A 23,364-nucleotide genomic window follows, 5' to 3' on the forward strand; every position below is an offset into this window, starting at 1 on the left:
TGCATAACTTTTCTACTTTAAATTAATAACCCAATTAGTGCTTTATTCACATTTTAAAAACTTGTACAATTTATTACAAATATAAAACAGTGCAGTTTTCCATACATTATCCCAACTCTGAGACAAACACTTAAAAGACATGGAAAAAGATTTTGATTTTTATAAACATAACATTTGCATTACTCACTCCCCTTTCTTCACTGACCTCCCTTACCCCCCGGATTTAAAAAGATCAAACATACAACATACTGTAGGTTTATTTTTATTCAAAAAGTTACTGTCTCAAGACATAAATACAAATCAGAAAACAGTACAATTAGGACAATAGAATGTGGAGGACAACAGGTTAAGGTAAATATATAAAACATTTTTAGCTGGTTGAAAACAAAGCTGTAAGAACTGCTTTCACAAAGAAACACTCCTTCAAGAGTAAGAAAAAAAAAATCAACTTAAGTTTAAAATCATATATACAGTCCTCTCAGCAGTTCTATTAAATGCAGTGGTGTGAAAAACAATATAGGCAGTACTTTTAGACATGAGAGTATTTATTTATGTAAAATGAGTTAGGCAGATCTAGTTTCGACTTTGTTGTTACCCCATGACTTAGTAAAATAATTATATTTTATCATGATCCTTTAGATAATCTATGGTTTTTGGCTACCACAGCCGAATGTTTAATTTCTGAGTCTAAAAACAGGAAGCCTTTTCATATTCACCCATTTGGGGAGATCCTTGTATTGCAAGCATATTAAGGCATGGAATGATTAAAATAATATACCTCAAGAACTGAGAGACAACTGACAAAAAATATACATATGTAATATAAGTTAATATTTCCTTTAAAATGATGTCTAGCTGCCTAAGCCTTGCAAAATGAGTCGATGTCGAAATGGCATAGATCCAACTTTCTGTTTTAGACCAATTTAATTTATTTGTGAATGGACACAAAATGAAGTTTAAAGCTTAGCTTTCAAAGAATACTATGGGTTGTTTATGAATTTCTATTATCCAATCTAATTTACATACAGAGGAAATGTACTGTAACCTGTTAGAAGTATCTTTAACCTGAAGACTGCTTGCAAAGACAGATAGATAAAACAATATAAAATACAAATTTAAAAATCATTTTTAAAGCATGAACTCTCATGCTCTTCTATTTTTAAACATTGTTAAACTTTCAATATATTTCTGAAACCTCATAATTTTAAGTTGGAATTTAAAAGTAAGAAAAAACTAAACAAACTGCGCAATTATAAAATCAGCACCAATTTATATATATATATAATTTTATTTAAAATTTAGATCCCTATTCCCACACTCTAATAAGCTGTATAATTTTTGTTTAGAATTTTTCTGCAAACATACTACAATAAGCTTCTTTTATTTGGAGACAAAATACAGTGGCACTACTGGAAGGAATTTCACAACATTACATTTTTCTTAAAGGACAAGCAAACTTTCAGAGCTGGTAATGGGCAAGCATGAACGATCTGTTACTTTCTGGTAGTTTATATTTTCTGTACCTTTCTGAGAAGGCTAGCATGAAGCTTTTGGAAAAAAAAAAGAAAAAAGAACATTTCAGATCAAAAAAGCTGGTGAAATTCTGCTTTTAGGTTGGTTTTTTTTGACATGATTAATTTAAACAAAGCTTCTGTTGATGAAGTTTGTGTTTAATTTAAAATATTGACACTCTTCTGGTTCTATCACTGTAAGAAACAAATCAATCCATCTATTATTTCAGTTCATGGATGTAAACAGCAATCCAGTAGAGTTCATTATTATTTAGGATAGCCAGCAAATGTATAAAGAGAGGGGCTCAAATCTGTACCAAACACCTCTCAGACTGATTAAAACTAAGAGGGAATACTTCTTATGATCCAGAACAAATTGATAGCACATAAATAAAATATTGATTTTTCCAACAAAAAAAAAGTGTAGCTTATCCTCAAATTGTTTACTTGTCCTTTACATTTCTTTTTTCAGGCAAACAAAGCTGCCCCTTCAATGCACTTGATCTTGAAAGCATGTCATTCTCCTTAGAGAAAAAAATGTTCAGAATTTCACTGTATCTACCACAATTTTGTACTGAAAAACTTCCTCTTCCACTTAGAAAATGACTTCACCACTGATTTATTTGCTGCTCTGGTATTAAAACATTGACACCCCAAGAACCTAAAAAAAAAGTTAGAAATGGTGTCAATTTGTAGTCTACTATACATTTAACAAAAACAAAGCAAATAGTATATGATAAGATTACGACACTTCAAGATATGTTAAGGCATTTTAAGTTTATTTTTCTTCCAAATCAAATTCAAACTTACGATTTATATTATAGTACGAAAAGGGCACCTCATTTACTAGAAAACGTTTGTCAATGCTTGAAATTAAAATCAGATCCAGTACGAATGCAATAAATACTGTGCTTTACTTATTTTAGATTATAATCGCAAAATAATTTTCAATTAGTTCTTTGACAATGGTAATTCTCTATAGGCCTTAATCTGAAACCCACTGTGCAGCATGTAGCAGCTAAGTCTGAGCCAGAACACTCAACACACTGCCTGCTGCTGCATGTGTTTATAAAGACAACAGGTCATCCCACAGCAGCCAGCCAGGACACGAATTTGGAATTAAACAATTATTTCAGGAAGAGAATTAAAAAAAAAAAAAATCCAAGTTAACCCAAAGCACTGTTCTTTGGAAGTCTATGTGATTAAGTGAAGAAAAAGCCTGCCTGAAATGAAAAGAATCAGTTTATACTTCCTAAGTGGGAGCAAATCGTATTTTCTATGCCAATGAAAGCAGCTATCATCACTGATTTGCTAAAAGAACAACATACAGATCTTGTGACTGCCCTATCTTTTTATAGGGCTATAGAATCAAAAAGTGCTATAGAAGTATATAAGACTTAATTCTCCTGAATATCAAGAAGTTAAAGACTGCTGTTTGTACTTATCTGCTTCTTAAACAATTTTTACTGTTCTTGGTAACAAATTTACCTCGGATGTATCATATAATATTGTGCACTAAGACATGAACTGCCTCAGGTGCCAGCAATAACCAGATGCATAGTAAAATGGTAAGAGGATCACTAAAAGTTCAGTCTAAACCGTATGTATCAGAATAAACTAAAAACCAGATTTGTAAGTCTAGGTCTATAAAAAACAAGCACATCAACTCCAAAAATGATGGACCTCCATAAGAAATTGTATCAATAAAGCAAAGCAACTTTAGGAGAGTTTTTGTGTTCATGAAGCTTTTTTATATTTAAAATACTGAGTGATAATTTCAGCTCTGCTTTAATATGGATTATCATAATCTCTGAAAAAATTATTAGATCTTCCCATTTAAATTAATTTAGGTGGAGTTTACCCTAAAGAAAAGCTGTGTTCTGTGATGCAGTGTTTTCTGCAGTCCTGGCTGTTCAGCACCTTTGCTGCGTCCTGACTGGGAAGACGGYTTGCTAGATGATGCCCCTTTAGCCATAGCAACTTATAATGCATTTGAGTATGTCATCATTCCCCCCTCGCAGAAAAATAGTGCATAGTTTATTCTTCTGGCACACAAAGGCAGGACACTACTAGCATGTCTCTCATAAGGGGCTTCGAAAGTTTGCAGAGCAATACGGCCGTAACCGGCTGCCATCGTGTGGCGATACTCCTGAATTGCAGCTAAGGAGCACCTAGCAAATCCTGGGCTTGCATGAGATTGCGGTAAAAAGAGTAAGTAACAGGAAAGAACACTAGCTAATAGTAAACCTACTAAACTATTCTTCATTAATTTACAAACTGAAAAGCTGCAAGGTTTCTGAAATTAATGAAATATACTTGTAGCTGATCAAATTTTCATCACTGTAGGAAGAATAAAAGTGACTGGTATTTCACAGGCCAATTAGTTAAAATTAAGAAGGGAACAACTATTTTAAAAACAAAGTCAAAAAGTGTTACTTCAAAACTGAATACACAAAAATGCATACCTAATCTGATTCATCATTACTAAAACAAAAGCCTACTGGTACAAAATATACGGATCTGCATTTAAAACAGTATTAAGACTTTTCCCCCATAACAAGAAAAGCTTCATGCTGTGATAATACTGTAAAAGCATATAACCGTCTTCCAATTTCCATCAAGCTGTCCAAGATTCCCAGGAAGCCTTGTTGTACTGTCCTTTGCTGGGTTGCTGCAGCTTGTTATTTCCAGTGTAATTTTGTACCAGCTACACAAGGTCAAAAATGGCTGCATACATTACAAGTGGTTCAAGACAGAAGGGATCCCTCATGCAGATTTTTAAAAGAGAACAGAGACTGCAGATGACATTATCAAGTCGGAAAAAAGGGCAACTGCAAGCAGAAACTACACGCTTCAGATGTTTGGACCTAAAGCTTTATACGGAAAGAAAAAATACCTCTCATCTCTATAAGCAGATATCCGTATCATCTCTATTTTTTCTATTACCTTATGAACAAAATTTTACATGCCAGCTAAAGAAAAAGTCCAAGCTATCCACTGGTAATGACAGAGTTGCTTGAATTAGCTTATCAGAAACTTGCCTTTGATGTCACGTGTTTGCAATTTTTATTTTTTAAAGTTGTTCCCTATTAACCTCTGCAAGGATCTTTGCCAACCTAAATGTGTTTTCTTCTTAGATTCAAAGGCTTTTGATTTCTACATAGCTACATATAAAGTATTAAGAACAAAATCCTATAAATTTGCAAAAACCTTAGTATGAGCACAGTAATTCTCCTCTCTGAGACTTGAAGAATATTAACTATCTTAAAATTTACGGAACCGAATTACAGCACGGAATTATAGAGCAGAATATTTCATCAACTGGACCAGTTTGTCAAAATAAGGAAATACTAAGGAAAAACTAAGAATTGAATTGCTTCTACTCAAAGTTTTAAGTAAGAGTACTGTAAACATAAGACTGATTCTACGTACATTCCTCTTACAGATGTTAACCTACCGATTCATCCATGATTGAAGCAGGGTCAAAGAAATCTGGTTTTAGCTCTGTTCTTTCTCTCCTGTTCTTTGACGGTGGCTTTAAAAAAAAAAAAAAAACAGCCATTTAACATTTTAACAGTAATTTTGTTTAAAAAACATTGTATGGCAGTTTGAACAAACTGTGTACACACGCAGGTATGCGTGAACAAACTGTACGTGCATTCTTAAACAATGGTGCAAGAGAGCAACAGAAATTATTTCTTGTTTCAGTAACAAAATGATTCAAATACCTTACTTCAAAACCAGAAAAGCATAACCACTATCCAGTAAAAGCCAAGCAAGTTTCTTACTAGGTCTATGTCCATGGTGTCAAAATCCATGCCTTCATTGAGATCTTCAATTCGGCCTTCTGATGACATCATCACATCTTCAACAATTGGCTCTTCATCATCTTCCATTAGACTTGCGCCACGTCGACTGAATTTGAAAAGAAAAAGCAAATATATCAAGGTAAGTTTTGTCTGCATGTTTAAAAAGCTAATGCTTAATAAGGAACTGCCAACACATGACAATTCCGTTAAAATAGAAAGAACTGTTTTTAGTAACTAAAATACAAACACTCACAACTACTACTAAAAACATTTATTCAGCTAGAAAATACTAAGAGAATGACTAGCAAAGATCAGTTTAGGAAACTTTGAAAGACTTCTCCAAACAGGTATACTGAGAGGTTGCAGGAATTGATAGGCAGATTGAAACTACAGCAACTTCACATAACAGTTTCAGGAGTATGTGCAAATCTGTGAAGTACTGGCATTAAAAAATTAAAAACAAGCAGAGGAAAGATGTAAAGCTCCTTAATCTAGGCYCAGGGTTTTAATTTAAAACTTTTGCCTTTCTCCTGCAGAACCATAAAAGCATTATATAAACATAGGACTTCTAAAGATATTCTTCCTCTCCTCAGCTAAACTACCTCTGAAGTGTAACTTCACTAGTGTGCATGTCAAAATGCACACTTGGGAAAATGCAATGAAGTAAATGTCAGTAAAATAAGTATATATGATCTCTGAAGRACAAAGCTGATTTAAGAAACATCAGTCTGACTTCATCTTCATTTATAATTTGGAAAATTTTACAAGTTTTTTTTGGGTGGTTTTGAGTTGGAAAGATCTACAAAATATTTGCATGATGATCAACATACGCAACTGGACTTCTGGTCCTATTGTGTTCCTCTCAACCTCAATGAGGGTTCAGATCTGACAAAACCCATGCCAATCACAAACAGACAACAGTTTCTTTAACAGGAATACCTTTCCTAAGAAAGCAGTTGAACCCTAAACACACAACTCAGAAGTCAAAAGAAAAAATAGTAGAATTGAGAACTGAATTTCTGAACACGTTGAAACACCTATCTTGAAGTGCATTTTAATGTCCTATATCTTAAAAAAAAAAAAAANAAAAAAAGATTCTGCAATTGAGAACTATGTCTACACAATACACAGAGAAGATATTTCACATGTTGCACTGATTATAAAAATCTGCCACAGACAGCAGTCAGTTTAGCAATATACCTGGTTACTTGTAATATGAAGCTCACAATTAGTTCATGTTTCTGGAATTTTAGTTCAAAATTGAACAGGACAAACCAATCAAAGAGATTAATCTATTCTGGTAAATGCAGCCCCACRTACTTTTACCACCACTTTCCTATGTGGATGTACCCAGAGTACTAGTCAAAGGCATTAAGCCAAATTAACACCCATCTCACCTTCCCCTCTCCCCACTGACCCCAGATCCTAATTAGTGTAATTAAACACTACTCAAAAACTAGAACATGTATGCCTCTTAAGAGATACAGGAGTAACATTACACTTAAGAAATCTTCCCCTTTCCAAGCCACTGAGATAACAGCTCTCTCTCAACTCACATAGCATGTTGCAAGTTGGTTCTCAGCTTGACGTAGTTCATCGCTGCCCTCTCCTGTTGTTGTCGCGCGGCTTCTTCCTGTTGCCTTTGAGCCAACATCCACGTTACTTGCGTGCTTAAAAAGACCATTGTTCTATTTTAAACAAGAACTGTTTTTGCGTATGAATGCTAACACAAAGCAGACCTACTCATCTCTACGTACTTGTAATCGAGTGGAGCTTGGTGGTGTTCAGGCTGCATAGGATAGACACCCATATAACTCTCTTCAGGTCGCAATCTCTTGGGCTCCCTCATTATTGTGGAAGTAAGTTGAGGTGTCTGCATCATGACTGGCGTGTGCATTGTCTGCTCCCTGTTCAGCCACATACTGTCACTACTGCTGCTTTCTTCAGCTGGAAGGAAACACAGGATATCAGTAAGTCTTTTCAAACTAGTCAAAAATTAAATGTTTAAGAAAGACTTAATACATGTACATCCTGCCTACTGAGAATCAATTTCATTACTTTTTGATATATAAATTCTTAAATGTGCCCCAAAATGCATTAATATTCTGCTGCTGACTAAAGCATTTAGAATACTTTTAAGTTCTGCAACTTTAAGTAGCATAATTCCTTCATTTCCTTTTGTGCCTCAGCACCACATTATTCAGACTTCCAAGATGAAGAATTTTTCACTAAGACATGCACATAATGTAAGAGATGTATGTAAAGAGTAGAGTAAATTTTAAAATAGGAAAAGTCGCAACCTTCAGGTGCTTTCCGTTTCCCTGTTGCTGGCTTTGTTTTCTTATTTCTTACTGTAGATCCTCGACTACTGATTCCACTGATGACTGACATAGTATCATCATCCCCACCAGCTAATAAAGAGTTTCTGTAGGACATGAGAGGAAGCCACACATCTTCTCTTCGTAGAGACATCTGAAAGGTCATGAACTTCTCCAAATAAACATACCTTTAAATGGAAAAAGTGGTTAGAAAGATGCACAATATTGGTAAGGTGATGTTCACATGTGAAGACAAGCAACTACTTTAACACCCAAGGCTCTTCTCACCTAGTTATCAAAGAGGTCTGACAACAGCAAATTCAGAGTATGTTTTCTTTCTATCCACCATAAAATGAGAACAACAAGGATAAAAACAATTTACCCTTTGTGATCATACTCTCTAACCTGCCAGGTTAAAATTGGCTCAAGTGCCAAAGATTTCATTTTCTGTGAATGCAATACCCATATATACAGGTTTACTCAGGTGCATGTTTTCTGATATGATAATATTATGATATGATAATATGATAATATTAAGCAAATACTTACACTGTTCTTTTGTCTTGTCTGAGAAGCTTGGAGGAGAACTCACTCAGGATATCAAGAAATGCCAAGTTCAATGGTGGATGGCTCTCACCTTGTGGATTAGGCTCCTTAAAGGCAAACTCTATGCCATCTCTAAAGTAAGAAAAGAAAGAGTTCTAAGCACTGCGAGCTACCGAAACTGAACAACATTCCCCTACTTCAAGAAAGTAGTTAGTTCTTAAATGTTGCCAGATCCTTAGGAAGTCAACACTATTCATAATTTGAACCTGGATGCATTCCTTTTGTCATAATGCTCCACAGTTCTCACAATTCAAGTTTTCCACGCATAGCAAAAATAATGACCACTGGTAAGTCGACAAGTCACTACCGTTATGGACAAGACATTTACACTTTTTCATGACTGCACCAATACTGCTATCATTTACAAGCTTTTATTTTTGGTTTTATTTCATGGACAATGCAGTCACCTCCTAATTTGTAAAATAGGATACAGTCAAAATGAAGGTCCTCAGCACCGACATACTTTGTATTAAGAAATTAATTTTGAAAGACAGAAAAGATATTTTAATTACGTTAGTCAAAAAAGTGTTTACAAAAAAGTAATCCAAAGCACATAATTACTTATGTAACATAGCTATAGCTTCTCTTGTTTTCAACTGATCCAGTCCAAACGTTAATGCAAAACGTCGAGCAAGTTCCTTTATGCCACTGAATGTTGGTGATGATCTGTCAAAATTATAACCATTTTCTTGAATCATTTCATTGAAAAGCTGTACAAAATAAAAAAAGACGATTTTCATTTATTAAAAGATTATGTCAAGGTGGGACAAAACTAGGCAGAGTAAAAAGTTGCAAAATGTGTTTTACTGCTTAATTAGAAAACCCCAAAAGATCAACATGGACATTTAGGAAAGTCAAGTCAAGGCTCCTCTTGAGGAGTCTATACTTCAGAGTTTATCCTTGAAGCATGAACAAGTTTGTGTCAAAGCATTTTGTCATGCTGGACAAAACTGGTTTCAGTGGTTTCCTAAATGAGCTGTTTCAGAGTGAAGAGTACTGAGAATTAATAAAACTCCCTGATCTGTACTCTAACAGAGAAGAAATAAATAGGGTAAATTCTCACATGGCCTTTTTGTTACAGTTTGCTAATTCAATTACTAGTTTCTAACTCATCTTTTGTACCTTTTCCAAATAGAAACAGAATGGGAATAATTTAAAATGAAAACAAGGCTTCAGGAGAGCTGCTGAAAACACTAGCAGCTTTGCCACTGAGGCTCTGATTGTTACTATCCATCAATACTTGGCAAAGCTGAACATGCTGAACTTTGTAAATTTTTTCTTTGATCAATCTTTTCACCATCCTACTGATTCTGACCGTAATTCTCTACAACAATCAAAATTTCTATTATATTTTGTCTATTATATTCTGTATTATCTAAGGAGAGTATAATGAACAAAAACTGGACTTACTAGGGCTATGCACATTAACTTTTTATTACCAGTTTGAGCCAAAACATATCTAAGTGGTGTGTTGCCTTTTATGCTGGTATGGCTCACTGGAAATTCAGTACTCCCTTTATCAGCTATCACTTCTAGTATTTCCTCTCAGATTGGTTCCTTTTCTAAGAAGTTTTCCTGGAAAAATATTAGTTTACATGTTTAAATTTAATGTCATTTTTTATGATATTTGGGTCCCTTCAAGTTGCACAATCCTAATATGCAAACAGAATAGTAACTGCCCTTGTACTTATTACATCCACAACTTCCATTTGCCCTTTAAAATAGAAAGGGTAAGTTACTTACAGAACTGAGAAGATCAATAAGGGAAATTATTCTGATGTGACAAAAAATTTTGAATTTGAGAAGGTTGTCAAAAATCATAAAAGGAGAAACTAGCTTTAGTTGTATACTTCATGCTGCAGTTTACCAACTACCTGAAGTCATGCTGCTCTGAAAAGGAAAGATCTCTTCCTCCCTTGTACTGGCAATGAGATTCCTCAACCAGATCAGAGGCTTCCGCAAGCTTCCCCCCRCCCCAGGTTAGTTTTCAACTAGATCAGTATCTAGATCTAGATCCACTACACAGCTCTATGAACTCTAGTACCGGTAACAAAGGATGGGGAGAGGGGATAAATTCAGGGACATTGCTCCTTTCGACAACAGCACAGATCTATGCTGAATTAAAGCAGATTGCAGAGCTATCACCTCACTCTTGTAAGATTCATGCAGATGGCTTACGCAGGCAGATGAATCTGATTCTGATCTCCACTGAATTCATCGGCTCTCCTTACAAGTACAATCATATACTGAACAGTGCATTAAATTATGCTTTAATTTCAAAGAYTGGCAAAGCCCCTACCAAACATTAAGAAATACTAAAATACCATAATTTCTCATTACTTCTAAGAACAGATACAGTAAGAAAAGCAGGAAATCTTTCCCTTTATCTGTTCAAGAATAAGCTACAAAGTTTGTAACACATTTCTGTGAATGTGACTCAAACTACTCTTGAATTAAGAACATATCATGTACTACCCCCATTTAATATTTATCATCCTTCCCACACACTTTTCAGTAAGACAAGATTTGAGGAGTAGAGGAAGGCTGTTAGCAGTTTTTCAAATAGTTGCAGAAAGCACATGTCACTTCAAATCTGTTTATCTCTATCTTCTATACAAATTTCTTCATGAATTTCTTACTGTAGCTATTAAGCAAAAGAACATGATCTTCTATAGTATGGGACTTCATACATAAAATATTACAAGTAAATCATTCTTACCTGCTGCAAGCTAAGAATAAGCGTTTTAGCACACTGGATTTTGTCTATTTGTCTTGTTTTACTCATTGTTTCTTTAATAATATCACCATAGTCATTGTAATACTAGGAAAAATCCAAATGCAATAGGTTAACTTTTGATTTCAGCTGAAAACATTACAATTACCAAAACTCCTCAGAAAACAACATTTAGGATATGCTGCTTTAAAAAATTTCAGACACTTTGAAAAGTAAAAACCAATACTAACATGTTCGTGATTACATCATCAAGATTATATTCTAAAATATCTTCAAAATGATAAATACCCATAAAACCCCAAAAGATTTAAACAATTTTGAAAAGAAGTGGAAAGTCATTAGTATCAGTTTAGTGGCAGACAGAAATGTTTATCTTCAAGTTCATGACTCATTTGTGAAAGATGTGTTGACCACTTTGGAGTACAGGATTTGAATCTGATCTTTTTGGTAACTCCTATGACACTGCCAGGAAAAAAATGCTATTTTCTCTACTGAAAGGAAGCATTTATGGATAGCTTCATAGTCATAATTTTTCCAATCAAGACAACTGCCTGTTTGGTTTTGAAAATATTTAAGGTTCACTGAAGACTAAATTAGTTATTAAGTGATTCAAAATGTGTACAGGGCAGTCAGACAAAAGTAGGCTAGCTATTTTTTTTTTAATGTAAATCATAAAGGARTAAAGTTTAACCACGTTCACAAAAATGGAACTCATATCATTGTACAGCTGTGAATCCCAAGCACCAAGAAAGGATTTTATATTGAACTGAAGATGGAAATAGGTAATAATAAAATAAAAAATAATACAATTCTTCTAAGGAAGAAAGTAAACTCTCAAATGCATATTTTTTTCCTGTTCTAAAAAATTTAAACTGCAATTATTTGATACAGGTAAACATTGGGTTGATCTCTGTAAGATTTTCTAAAAGCCTACTAAGTTTATTACTGAAGTAAAAATGTATCATGAATCAAGGTAAGAAATGAATTTACTAAAAACAAAGTAGAAACAATTTTCAGGTACTCCCCACCATCACCCACACATGAGTTCTGGAATGATCTCAGTTTTCCCCTCTCCTTGGCAGAAAAAGAATTTTTAGAGGCCTCCAAACTACTGCCTGGACTTCTGGAATCTTCACATTTTGAAATGTGTTAGAATAAATATTAAATAGTAGTATTAAAAAGAAAAAAAACCCCAAAGTGTTACATTTTAGTAGTTTTATGAACTATCACGACTAGGCTTCAGACATACCTTCATATATTGCTTGAAAATGTCTGCAGCAGTATTCATTTCCACCACAGTATATACAATGAGTTTACAGAAAGCTGCAAGTAGATTTCTTCTTTTGTGCAATGCTTCAATTTTGCTGGCTTCATCATCCTGCTGCCCATCTGGTAAGAGTTCAGAAAAATGTCAGGTTCAAACACTTCATATTTAGGTATTATATAAAAGTGGTAGGGGCTAATGATCAGGATTCAGGGATTCAGATCTCTGTTCTGACAGCAATGCTTTTGATTGTCCACTGACAAGCCTCTCTTTCTGAAAAGGAGACACGCTTGTGCCTATTAAACTAAGCCTTCACCAACATTATCCAATACTTCCCCCAAAACGTAAAGAGCTTAGTCAGCTACTGACACTGAAAAGAAACTTAGTTCTGTGCTCAAGCGCACTTCAAGTCCAGGGGAAAGGGAAAATAAACATAAAAAACAAACACTGCCCCCCCCCCCCGAACTGGATACATAAACAAAATATAATTACTTAGACAAATAATATAAAGAAAGGAAACAAGTTTTATACAAACCTGCGCTATTATTATCATCATCCTGATCAATGAAGACATGATCTAAAATAAAACTGAGTAGTTCAGATTGCAACGAAGAATCAGGAGTGTAAACGAGTGGCTCCAACATATCACGTCCTCCTGTCATAATCTGATGACTGAAGATCATCAACACATCGCACAGAATTGTGAAAGCCTATTAAAAAGAGATCTTAATAAATATCTGTTTAGAAACTACATTTTAATTCTGACTTACGTAGAGAATATTGTATTTTCTCTGAACAAAACACTTATTCAGAGCCCAACTCTGTACACAGGCCTTTAAGTCTTACTTGACTAAACAGGCCAACACGCAAATAGTTTCCTGTAAAAGACTGCTGTATAGAGGCTGGGTCTGTAAATAAAAACACTCTATAAACGAAGCCAACTGAGTATCAAAATATTCTAAAACTAAACCAAGACAAACCCGTATCTCTCAAATTCTGCCTGAAGGGTATTACACATTAGGTAGATACCATAGATACCAACCACACAACCTGCCTTTTTTTTTCTTTTTTTATGGTATCGATCACATGTAAAACGTCTAACATGGCTGAGGCCACTCAATCCCTTCAAATTCTTGTTTGAACAAGCAAACTTGTCCATCTGACACTGGATTCAAACCTCTGTACTCCACTCCCTGGAAGTTCTGAACATATCCGTAACTAGCTTCCATCCTGCAAACTAATAGACCTGCTTAACCTTACGCTGCTTAGTACTGGGTTTCATTTCTTCCCCTCTGATGGCATAAGTACCTCCATTCTAAAAGGCAAATCTGTTCCCAAATTCCTCAAAGACATACTACCAACTTCTTGGTCAAGTCCCTTGCATCTTTTCATGAGATTAGAGGGAGCAAACAGAATCATGTGTCAATAGCCTATGCAATTACCTGTCAGTAGTCTTAGTTTTATACCCAGTAGTCAGTCACCAGGCAGTAATCTTAGTTATCCCAGACCTACACAGACCCCGACCTTTATTATAAATAGACTTTCTCAGAACTTGAATAATGTTACTCGCACTTTCACGCCCAACATCTTGTGATTTTGATACTAGATAGTGCTCAGACTTAAAGTACACCTATTCAGCTAAGAAAGTATCCTCATTATAGCAAAATTTCAAAAGCTGCACTTGTGTGATTCAGTAGACTAGGTTTTCAAGATCAACCAAGTTTTTATCTTTTGCAGCTAAAATGCACCTTGCTTTCTATTTGTTTAATTGAAAAAGCATATCTAGAAGATAGTTTGGCCCTTCCCCTATACAGAGAGAATTTTTTTTCATTTTAGCATTCTGAAGGCTGTTTAAGGGATTTACTTATAATTTCTTCTGCTATCAATAACCCCTACTCTTCAGTGGAATTTGAAACTCCTACAAGTGTCCTGACTGGAGAACTATTTGACCATAGGCTGGAAGAGGCACAGCCACCATAGTTTAACCTTTTTCTCCAACCCAGTTACCCACAGAATTCAAAGCAAGTATTTCCCAAAACAAGTCTCAATTCTGTTTGAATGGCATGGGGGGGGGGGAGAGTGGGCATACAAAAAGAAAACCTGAAACAAAAACCCTCACACAAAACCCCTCACATCTGTGCTCTTCAAAAAGCCAGAATTCTGTCTCCTGCTTGAGGCATTAGATACTTTACTTGCATGGCTCTAAACACTATTCCACAGGAAGGGCAAATATATGAATGACTAACTACAAAACCAGTAAAATGACAGAAAGCCATCAGAATGCAATTTGCTAGAACTCAAGTCTCAAGCTTTACTCAATGTCCTACTGCTTTGAAATGTAACTCTCCCACTAACTAGAATGCTTCTACAGTGTACTTGGCCAGCTGCTGTTTAAGGAAAATAAAAGTTTATGCTATGTAAAATTATTAGAATTAGGTTTTAATTGATTCTGCAATCCTAACTAAATTATCCAAAGGCAGAAAAGCGTACAATTACATTATATACATAACCTCAAAGGGCACTAAGTATAAGCATCCAAGGCACTTGCACCATGTTGCTATGTAAGTATGTAGAGTTCCTCTTGCTTATATTTTAAACTGCTTTAAAAGTATAACAAAACTAAAAGATTATACAGATAAATAACAATCACTAACCTGTTCTTTAACAGCAGTGTTTACATTAGTCAGGTAGTGTTGACAGATTTGACAAAACACTCTCATCTGCTTCTTTAAGCGTAGAAGATCCTCCTTTAAAGAGAAGAATTTCAAATAACAGTTTTGCTTTTTCATCTTAACCTTAACAACATACAGTATACCTTTTCACAGGGCTATCAACTACAGACCTCCGTAAGTGGTTTTGACAAAGCCCACCACCTTAGTTAATCTCACTACAAATACAAGTAGCAATTTCCTCATCTTTGTTGTGCTCTACTTGCCACAAATAGAAATATGAGTTGGGAAAACACTAGTTTAAAATAAAAAAAATAAAATAAAATAACCCCCCTACACACCACAAACATTTAGAGCACAAAGCTTTCTTTTACACATACACCTGCCATTTCAACCCAGATGATGAATCTTGCACAGCTGTATGTTACTAAAACAGACATGGCTCCATTTTAGTGGCAACTGAATTAAAAAAAATATATATTAATAAAAATCACTGCTTGGGGATGAAAGCAGGAAAGGTCAGGAAGGGATCAGGTATTTTTCATCTTCTATAAAAAGGTAACTTAATGACATAATTTCCAAAAACTAGATTAGTGAGCAAATAAAATAGGCAAACGGGTACAATCCATTCTGTACAAACATTGTTCTGTGCAGTATGTATGTAGTGCCACAGCTCCTGGCTACCCTATCAATTGTATATTTGAAGATTCCAGCCCAGGTGGAACTGGAGAAATATACTTGTCTGCTGTACGTGAACTATGTATGAAATATATAATATAACCAGTATCAGTCCAAAGAAGAAACACACCAAAGGGAGGCAGGAAAAAGCATCACACATCCAACACACATACATACTTTTCCAGAGCATAGTTTGAAACAAAGTTGCATTCCCACTTTGTGCCCTCAATTAAAGGCATTCAGTTCTTTCTATAGCTCCTATGACTCCGTTAAGAACACAAAGAAAGTAAAGTCATCCTTTTTTTTTTTTTTTTTTTTTTGTAGGTGAAAGTGGCATATGAAAGGAATCCATCCTAGGAATAATTTCATTCAAATACCATGACTTCCAAGGGCTGCGAGAGGCTAAGGAAATGAGCAACAGCTACTTAATCCCCTCACCTCTTTGAGGGAGGAAAACAGGGTGCAAAGGAAAAGAAAACAGAACAAAAGATGAGTTACAAGAGAAAATAAGAATCATTATCATAGAATCACAGAATCAGTAAGGTTGGAAGGGACCTCTGGAGATCATCTAGGCCAACCCCCCTGCTCAGCAGGGTCACTTAGAGCAYRTTAGACAGGGTTGCATCCAGGCAGKCCTTGAATCTCTCCAGAGAAGGAGACTCCACAACCTCTCTGAGAAACCTGTTCCAGTGCTCCGTCACTCTCACAGTGAAGAAATTCCCCCTCACCTTCAGGTGGAACTTCCTGTGCTTCAATTTCTGCCCATTGCCTCTTGTCCTGTCACATGGGACAACTGAAAAGAGTTTGTCCCCGTCCCCTTGACACCCTCCCTTCAGGTACTTGTACACATTGATCAGATCCCCCCTCAGTCTTCTCTTCCCCAGGCTGAAAAGACCCAGCTCTTGCTCTCTGATAACACAGCATCCTGAGTTTTAAAAACCCTACTTTGACTGCCATGAAACATTTATGAAACTCAGAGCCATTTCAGAACTGCTTTCAATTAAAAGCAAATTTGCTTGCACCCTTTTGATCTTCTAGCTCATTTAATGAATGATGCTGTTCTTCAGTTCAAGTATACAGAAACTGTATCACACACGTATCCCTACCTTTCCCCCCCCCCCCCAATGCCTGCTTCTGTGCATAGTAATTACAAGATCATTTGGAACAGAAATTCTTTATCTGGATGTAGCAATGCAGGCCTGTACCTTCACATGSAGCACAATACTTCAAATACTACCTTTTAGGAGAGAGAGTTCCACTGACCTCAAAGTCAGGAGAGCATGAGTTTCTGACTCAAGTCGCCAAGTGAATARCAAGGGCTTCAAAAGCATATAATGACTGACAAAGTTACACATCCATAGCCCAGGTGAAAAACAACCAGTAGCATTTTATCAAGACATAACAGAAACTACAGGACAGTGGCAGAGCTGAGAGGAGGGAGAACCAGATTGGAACACTTGGCTATTTTCTCAACCATATTTTCCCAGTAGGCRATCAGTTCAAAGACCAAGATTGTCATCACTGAAGTAGAAGGGAAGTCATTATTACCAGGTAACAAAACTTGCAATCGGTAAGACAACCAAAAAAACCTCAGTGTCTAGAGGCCTCTGCCGTTCAAGAGAACAGGTAACTTATCAGTATAATGTGTCATTTAATCCCAAAAGGAATCACAAAAGCAACAGCTGCTCATTGCCTAAGATTGAACAGAGTTTAAGTATGTCACGTTTTAATAACACTTTCACTACACAAACTTCTCCCAACATTCACCAGTCAAATTACTATACTGATGTTAAGAGAAGGGTTCTTTCCTTTACACAGAATTGTTCTCTTGAAGTTTAATAAATATCATAGAGTCTTTTAATTTAAAAGTCTGGATTCTGAAGTTAACTCCCAAACTTAGTCAATCTGTTCATAAACAGAACACGTTTAAAAAGAAAAGTAGAGCACAGGACACCACTGGCAATACGCTTCAACTTCTTTGCTGTTATGTTCCACTGGCAACCAAGCAGAAATCAATGGAACTTGCTCTGCGTACCTGGTGCATTTGGCAGCAATCAAGCAGTTACGTTTAACGAAACGGGTTCAACTTCTGAACTAGAACTACAAATACCTTTAATTTACAAAATTTTATTATACAGGAACAGAAAATAGTTTCAATAAAGTACTACTTTTTCAAATAAGTTCTCTATGTTCCTACTGAAAATACTACAATTTATGTTTTAGTGCACAAAAGTTGATGTTCAYCTCTATGAATAATATTTTGTTCAGCTTCTGCAGTCAAACTTGTGACACAGCCTTAAAGTCTACCAAATACCCCACATTTTCATTACATTCAGACCATTGCCCCCTCGCCTTAGGGTCAGCTAACAAAGCCTCCAAAATTTTTCATTCACACGTTAGTTTTCAATTACTTATATGTATCCACTTATTGTCAGATATTTAGGGGTTTGTAAACATTAAGTTATTARAAGTTAGACAGTAGAACAGTCAGCCAGTGTGCGTTGAAGTTTGCATTTAACAGATCTTCAGATTCCACACTAAGTCCCGTAGGTGTTCCACGCTATAAAAGAAACTAATACAAGGTATACCAAATGCCTCCCACCCCTGTCATCTACCAGATGCTCACACTACAATATCACAAAATAATGAAAAAAGMAAAAATGTATACTTCCTCACACAAAGATTTGTATTAATACTAAATTATAATTTTTATTTTACTACCTAATAAATTATCAGAGATGTCTACAACTTTTTTTAAATTAATTTTAAGCATGGCAACGGAGAGAATTCAAGAGGCTGAAAATTTGTTTATTTCAACTCTCGCAAAGGATGTGCTATCAGTAACTCCAACAATAAAAAGTGAAACTCCACTGCAAGTTCCAGGTGGAACAAAGCGGATCCTTACTACGGGACTGCAGAAGGCTTCTGCAAAAGAGTGTCTAATCTTAACATAGGTACCCAGAGCAGAGTTTTCTGTGCTCTGATTTATAAAGTCTGTTCCAAACTGTCCAGCCTTGCATAAGGCACTTCTCATAGCAAGCTACATTACCACTTGTTCTTACAGTAATGCTGTCTAGTATATGCAAGAAACTCTAATCCTTCCTCCAAGATTTTTCAAATAGTGAAGTTAAAACTATGACATCTTTGTCCTCCAAGATTATTATAAATAAAATCTGAAAGAGCTCTCTTGCTATTCTTCTGAGAAATTGAGATTTTTAAACTTAATCTTTATGCATCTTCATTTAACAACACATTTAAAAGATTAATGAAGAGCAACAAAATATGAGTGCAACATAAAAAACAGGAACACTATGACAGCGTGCAAATTCTTATTCTCGTAATTCATCAAGCTGTCACTGATCTATAATGGTTTGTAAACAAATTGAAACTCAATGCATACTTAAGAGTAGTAAAAGAAAACTACTGTATTTTAGAGTTGGTTTTCTACTTCTCTTAAGTATCGTTACTTTGTTAAGCTAAAAGGTATTCAATTCTTTTGCTACAGTTGCTTTAAAATTCTGTCAATTTGAATATAATATTGACATTTAAATAATAAATAAACCTCAAAAATTTAGAGGAATATTAGAGCTTTAAATCTCAAGCTTTCTGACATTAAAATCAAAGTAGAAAAACTTATTAGAAATGCAGCTTTTGGCAGATAACTGCAGAGAAATTGTGAATCCTTCCATCACACTTCCCACTTGATGACACTGCAGGTAGTACAAATGTTTATTTACCAATACAACTGGAACAAGTCATACCTTTGTGGAACTGCTTTCAGTAATTTTTGCTAGCTGCCAAAGGATTACATAATGAGTACACTGCAGTGCATGAATAACAATCTGCAATTAAGAAGACAAAAAGTATTAGATGAAAGAGGTTGATAAAAACCAGCAGCAAAAGCTATTTATTGTTGTAACTAAAGAATATATTTCAACTACAAACCTGTTCTGGCATGTCTCCATTTTCAATGCCAGTTTTTAATAACTTGTAGTTGCAGCCAAACAAGTCCCATCTTGATAAATCATGAGCACTGGAAACAACAGAAATGAGACAAAGATAACTTAACTAACATTATTAAACTATTTCTGCAATTTGATGTTAACTACTTCTTCACTGTCCTAAAAGAAATGCAAACTGAAGATTAGTTACATGTGTATTTCCATGCAACCTTATAAATGCTTTATTCAAACCATGACGCATTATGCACAACACACAGGTGTTCACACTGAATGGAAAAAAAAAGTTGCACAGATTTAGAGTTACCAATTTAAAATTTGACAGAAGTCTACTTACTTGTGAAAAGCAGTGATTCTCTTCAGTGTTGACAAGACTTGATAAGCATCATCTTCATCAGGTTCCTCTCCCTATTTAATAATCATATTKTAAGAAATCTTGCAAACAAGTATGCTAAGCAAACTAGAGAACTTTAATTTCAGAAGTATCTAGATATTTTAAAAAGATGTATATTTTTTCAAAGAGTTGAGAGTTTGAGATAGAAGGTTAACACAAAGTACAACCGAAACAGTCTTAAAGAGCAATCAGCCTTCATGCTTAAAAGAAAAATGACCAGCAGCTTAAGGAGAATATATGCTATATAGGGAAAAAAAAATAGAATCTGAATACAATGTATTATGTAGGTGTTTTAAGTTTCTCTGAAGAATCCAGCAGAGGCCACTATCAGACAATAGATAATGGACTAGATGGGCCACGGGTCAATACTTCAATCTTGCATTAATCACAGATGAAAGACACAGAGATGAAGAAAATGTTTTATTCTATTTTTTTTTCCCCAAGCTTCTTATGAACTTGCATTTGGAGAAAGAAAAGCAGCAAAAAAGTTCAAAAATATTTAACTATCACTTAGGAATAGCAGATCATCTTTAATTTACATACAATTAACCCTCTGAGATTATGAAGAACCTTGATCAATGTAAGAGAGATATCGTAAGTCCAATGAATTTTACACTTCTGTAGTTGCACAATCTTATCTTAGCAAAGTACAACAGATTTCAGCAGTACTACAGTATTTATCATTTTCCTTCAGGTCAGACACTACTTGACATTTCATTTTCTTATTTTACCTCTAGATATTCCTTTTATTTTAGATATTCCCCTTTTTCACAAAGGAGGACTTAATGGAATACTATAAACCTTTTCTTTTTTTTTTTTTTCTCCCCACAGTCCATGCATGTCTAGAGTTTCTAAGGTGGCATGCTAGTTCAGGTCAATAGGCCTGAGGAACAGGAGTGAAGCTTAACAAAATAAGTCTACATCTCAGAACTGTGAAAAAAGCAGTCAAAGAGATGATAAACCTCATGCTCCTTTATCACAGATTCACAATAATGATATTACTCTATCACTATACTCAACCTAAGAGTTTTGAAGATCAGAGTGAACTTTACATCCCTAATTCACTGACTTGCATATGAAGGCAAAAACAACATACTGGAAATATTTACAAGGGCAGAAAAAGATGATCTTGCATATTATAATACCTCTTGCAGGAAGTCTTCAAGAAGTCGATTAAACTTGTCTGCCAATTCATCTATTAACTGACTTCTTGCAATGTCAACTCTGTTGAAGATTGTGAACTCTTCATTACAGAGAGCATGGTACGTTTTTGAACAGGCTTCCAAAACATCTATATCTGTGTGCTTCTCTACAATATCCCGGATTTGTCGCAGTAAGGCATCCAAATGCTTAAAGAAAGGAGGGAAGAAAAAACAACAACTGTAAAACTTGGAGAATTTTTAAAGAGAAGTCCAACTGATTAAGCTCATAACTATGATATAGATCACAAAACACTGAAAAACTGCTTAAACTTCAGAATAAGGTGAATTCATTTAAAAAAAATCAGTTATCAGTATGTTTTTAATCTAACATGAATTCACAATGACAACTAAACAACACAAATATTTATCTTTCACCATGTAACCATTTATACACAGTCCTGATAACTGAAGATGTAGTTTCACAACACTCAGGTTTCAGGCACTAGCGCAAACTTCAGTTTTTCTTATATGCCTCCCCATAGAGTTGCTCACTGCTGCTCCTTATCGCCTCCATGCTGTGCTATCAACTGAGTATTTTATTACTTTTTTGACCCTAGCAATTTCCAGCTACTTGCTTCACAATGCAGCTCTGCAAAACAATGCATCTGAGAAGGAGGAAGTAAAAGCAAGAAAACACCAACTTCATCGTCACAGCTGATAATTTCAGAACAATAATTGCGTGCTTTATGATGAGGTATTTTTCAACTTTTTTCACGCAATACTGGTGATAAGATTCTCTGTCAAAACTGGCCAGACAGGTCTTAGAAAAATCAAACTTTCAGGCTCTCTACAAAGAGGAAAAAGTCAAAGCTGTGAAGTTCAGGCCTCACTCTCCATGAGTTTTACAATAACACAAGTCACATAAATGCAAAAAAACCTGCATCTACAATGGTGACAAACTCCAGTAAGGAAGTTAAAACTCATTTTTTTTCCTTCCACCTTAAGGAGTGCTACATTACCTTTTCTAATCGCCCTGTTGTGTAAATTTCCAAATCAAAGTACTGTGGCAACTGCAGTAAGTTGGTGACTTTCTCTGCATCTACAGAGTACTGTAAAATTTGCAAGAAAAAAGTTTAAGTATATTGGATATATTCCAACAGTACAGTTGGTCTTAAAATAATCACATATTAGTAATAGCTAATATGAAAAACAGTTGTACAAATCATGCAATTACTTATAAAAACTATACTATTTGTTTAACATTTTAACAGCAGCCCATCAGCAAGAGATGAGTTAAACTTACCTTGGCTAACAACTGAGGAAGGGCTACTGCAAAAAGTTCTGTAATTTTTGTCCTGTCATCCAACTGGGTTTTCTTTTCCTTTGCTGTCAGCACCTAAAACATAGTTATTGTAAAGATTTTACAATTAATAGCTCTGGTACAAAGTTTCATTAGCACAAATAAAATGGTAATTAGGTATAAAGACCTTGTGATAGCACTGTAAAATTATCTTTTATATATACACTGTACTAATCATGTGAGGCAAGTTTGCCTCAAAAAGGTCAATATAAAAATTTTACAACTCAAAAAAATGCAGTTTAAAGTTACACCTAATATTACCCAGCTTACTTTGAAATTAAAAGCAACAAACTAAAACAAATGTCATGGTTAGATTGTTTTCCTTAACAGCRACAGAATAGCAAACCTTTCAGCTTATGATTTTTAATAATTTGTATTTATTCAATTCATGTTCCAATTATGTCTTCATATCCAAGTTGTTGACTCCTATCTGAACAGGTTTCTTACCAACAGCTGTATGACTTTTGAAATTATTTCCCTTCCCTGCTTAATCCCTCAGTAACCAATACTTCTTTTAAAAACTATTTTTAATTACCTTTAATACTAAAAACAAATAGAGTAGTACAAAAAAAAAAAAAAATCAAGCACACACCAAGATCCTGAAAAAAATGAATCAAAGTAGTCAAATATTGGCAGGTATGGAGACTGAATCTGTATATTTCAATTCATTCCTTTCAGCAGCAACAGCCTACAGCCTTTTCCTTCTTCCCACACTGTCCCTACTTAGCCATTCCCACATCTCTACATAAGTGGCTTTTAGTTCCTACCCTTTTCCCTGTTCCTCTTCCCACAGGAGGATGACATTCAGCTGCTTGTCGAATTGTACAAAGCATTATTTCAATCAGCGCACTTTCTTGTCTATCTGTTAAAGCTGAAATTTAAGAAACACATGTTAACATACGCCTAGTTTTAGTTGTTAT

General features: G+C 35.0%; 1 protein-coding gene across 4 annotated transcripts in view; it reads right to left on the minus strand.

Moving 5' to 3' along the window:
• Positions 1-246: 246 nt before the first annotated feature.
• Positions 247-23,364, minus strand: part of STAG2 (STAG2 cohesin complex component) — a 79,844-nt gene continuing 56,726 nt past the window's right edge. For 2 of the 4 annotated variants that reach the window (XM_085319678.1, XM_085319679.1), the window contains exons 16-34: positions 23,212-23,315; positions 22,388-22,480; positions 22,104-22,193; positions 21,088-21,291; positions 19,886-19,956; positions 19,535-19,622; positions 19,351-19,431; positions 14,897-14,989; positions 12,778-12,952; positions 12,228-12,367; positions 10,964-11,065; positions 8,806-8,954; positions 8,188-8,316; positions 7,621-7,826; positions 7,078-7,267; positions 6,877-6,990; positions 5,300-5,426; positions 4,969-5,046; positions 247-2,172 (exon numbers count right to left, since the gene is read on the minus strand). In XM_085319678.1, coding sequence (XP_085175804.1) covers positions 2,149-2,172; positions 4,969-5,046; positions 5,300-5,426; positions 6,877-6,990; positions 7,078-7,267; positions 7,621-7,826; positions 8,188-8,316; positions 8,806-8,954; positions 10,964-11,065; positions 12,228-12,367; positions 12,778-12,952; positions 14,897-14,989; positions 19,351-19,431; positions 19,535-19,622; positions 19,886-19,956; positions 21,088-21,291; positions 22,104-22,193; positions 22,388-22,480; positions 23,212-23,315 — 2,258 coding nt within the window. In that variant the 3' untranslated portion in view covers positions 247-2,148. The other 2 variants (XM_085319681.1, XM_085319680.1) reach the window with 2 other exon arrangements.

Source organism: Rhea americana, unplaced genomic scaffold, assembly GCF_003343005.1.
Source record: "Rhea americana isolate MKP2758 unplaced genomic scaffold, rheAme1 scaffold_6, whole genome shotgun sequence".
Classification (NCBI taxonomy): domain Eukaryota; kingdom Metazoa; phylum Chordata; class Aves; order Rheiformes; family Rheidae; genus Rhea; species Rhea americana.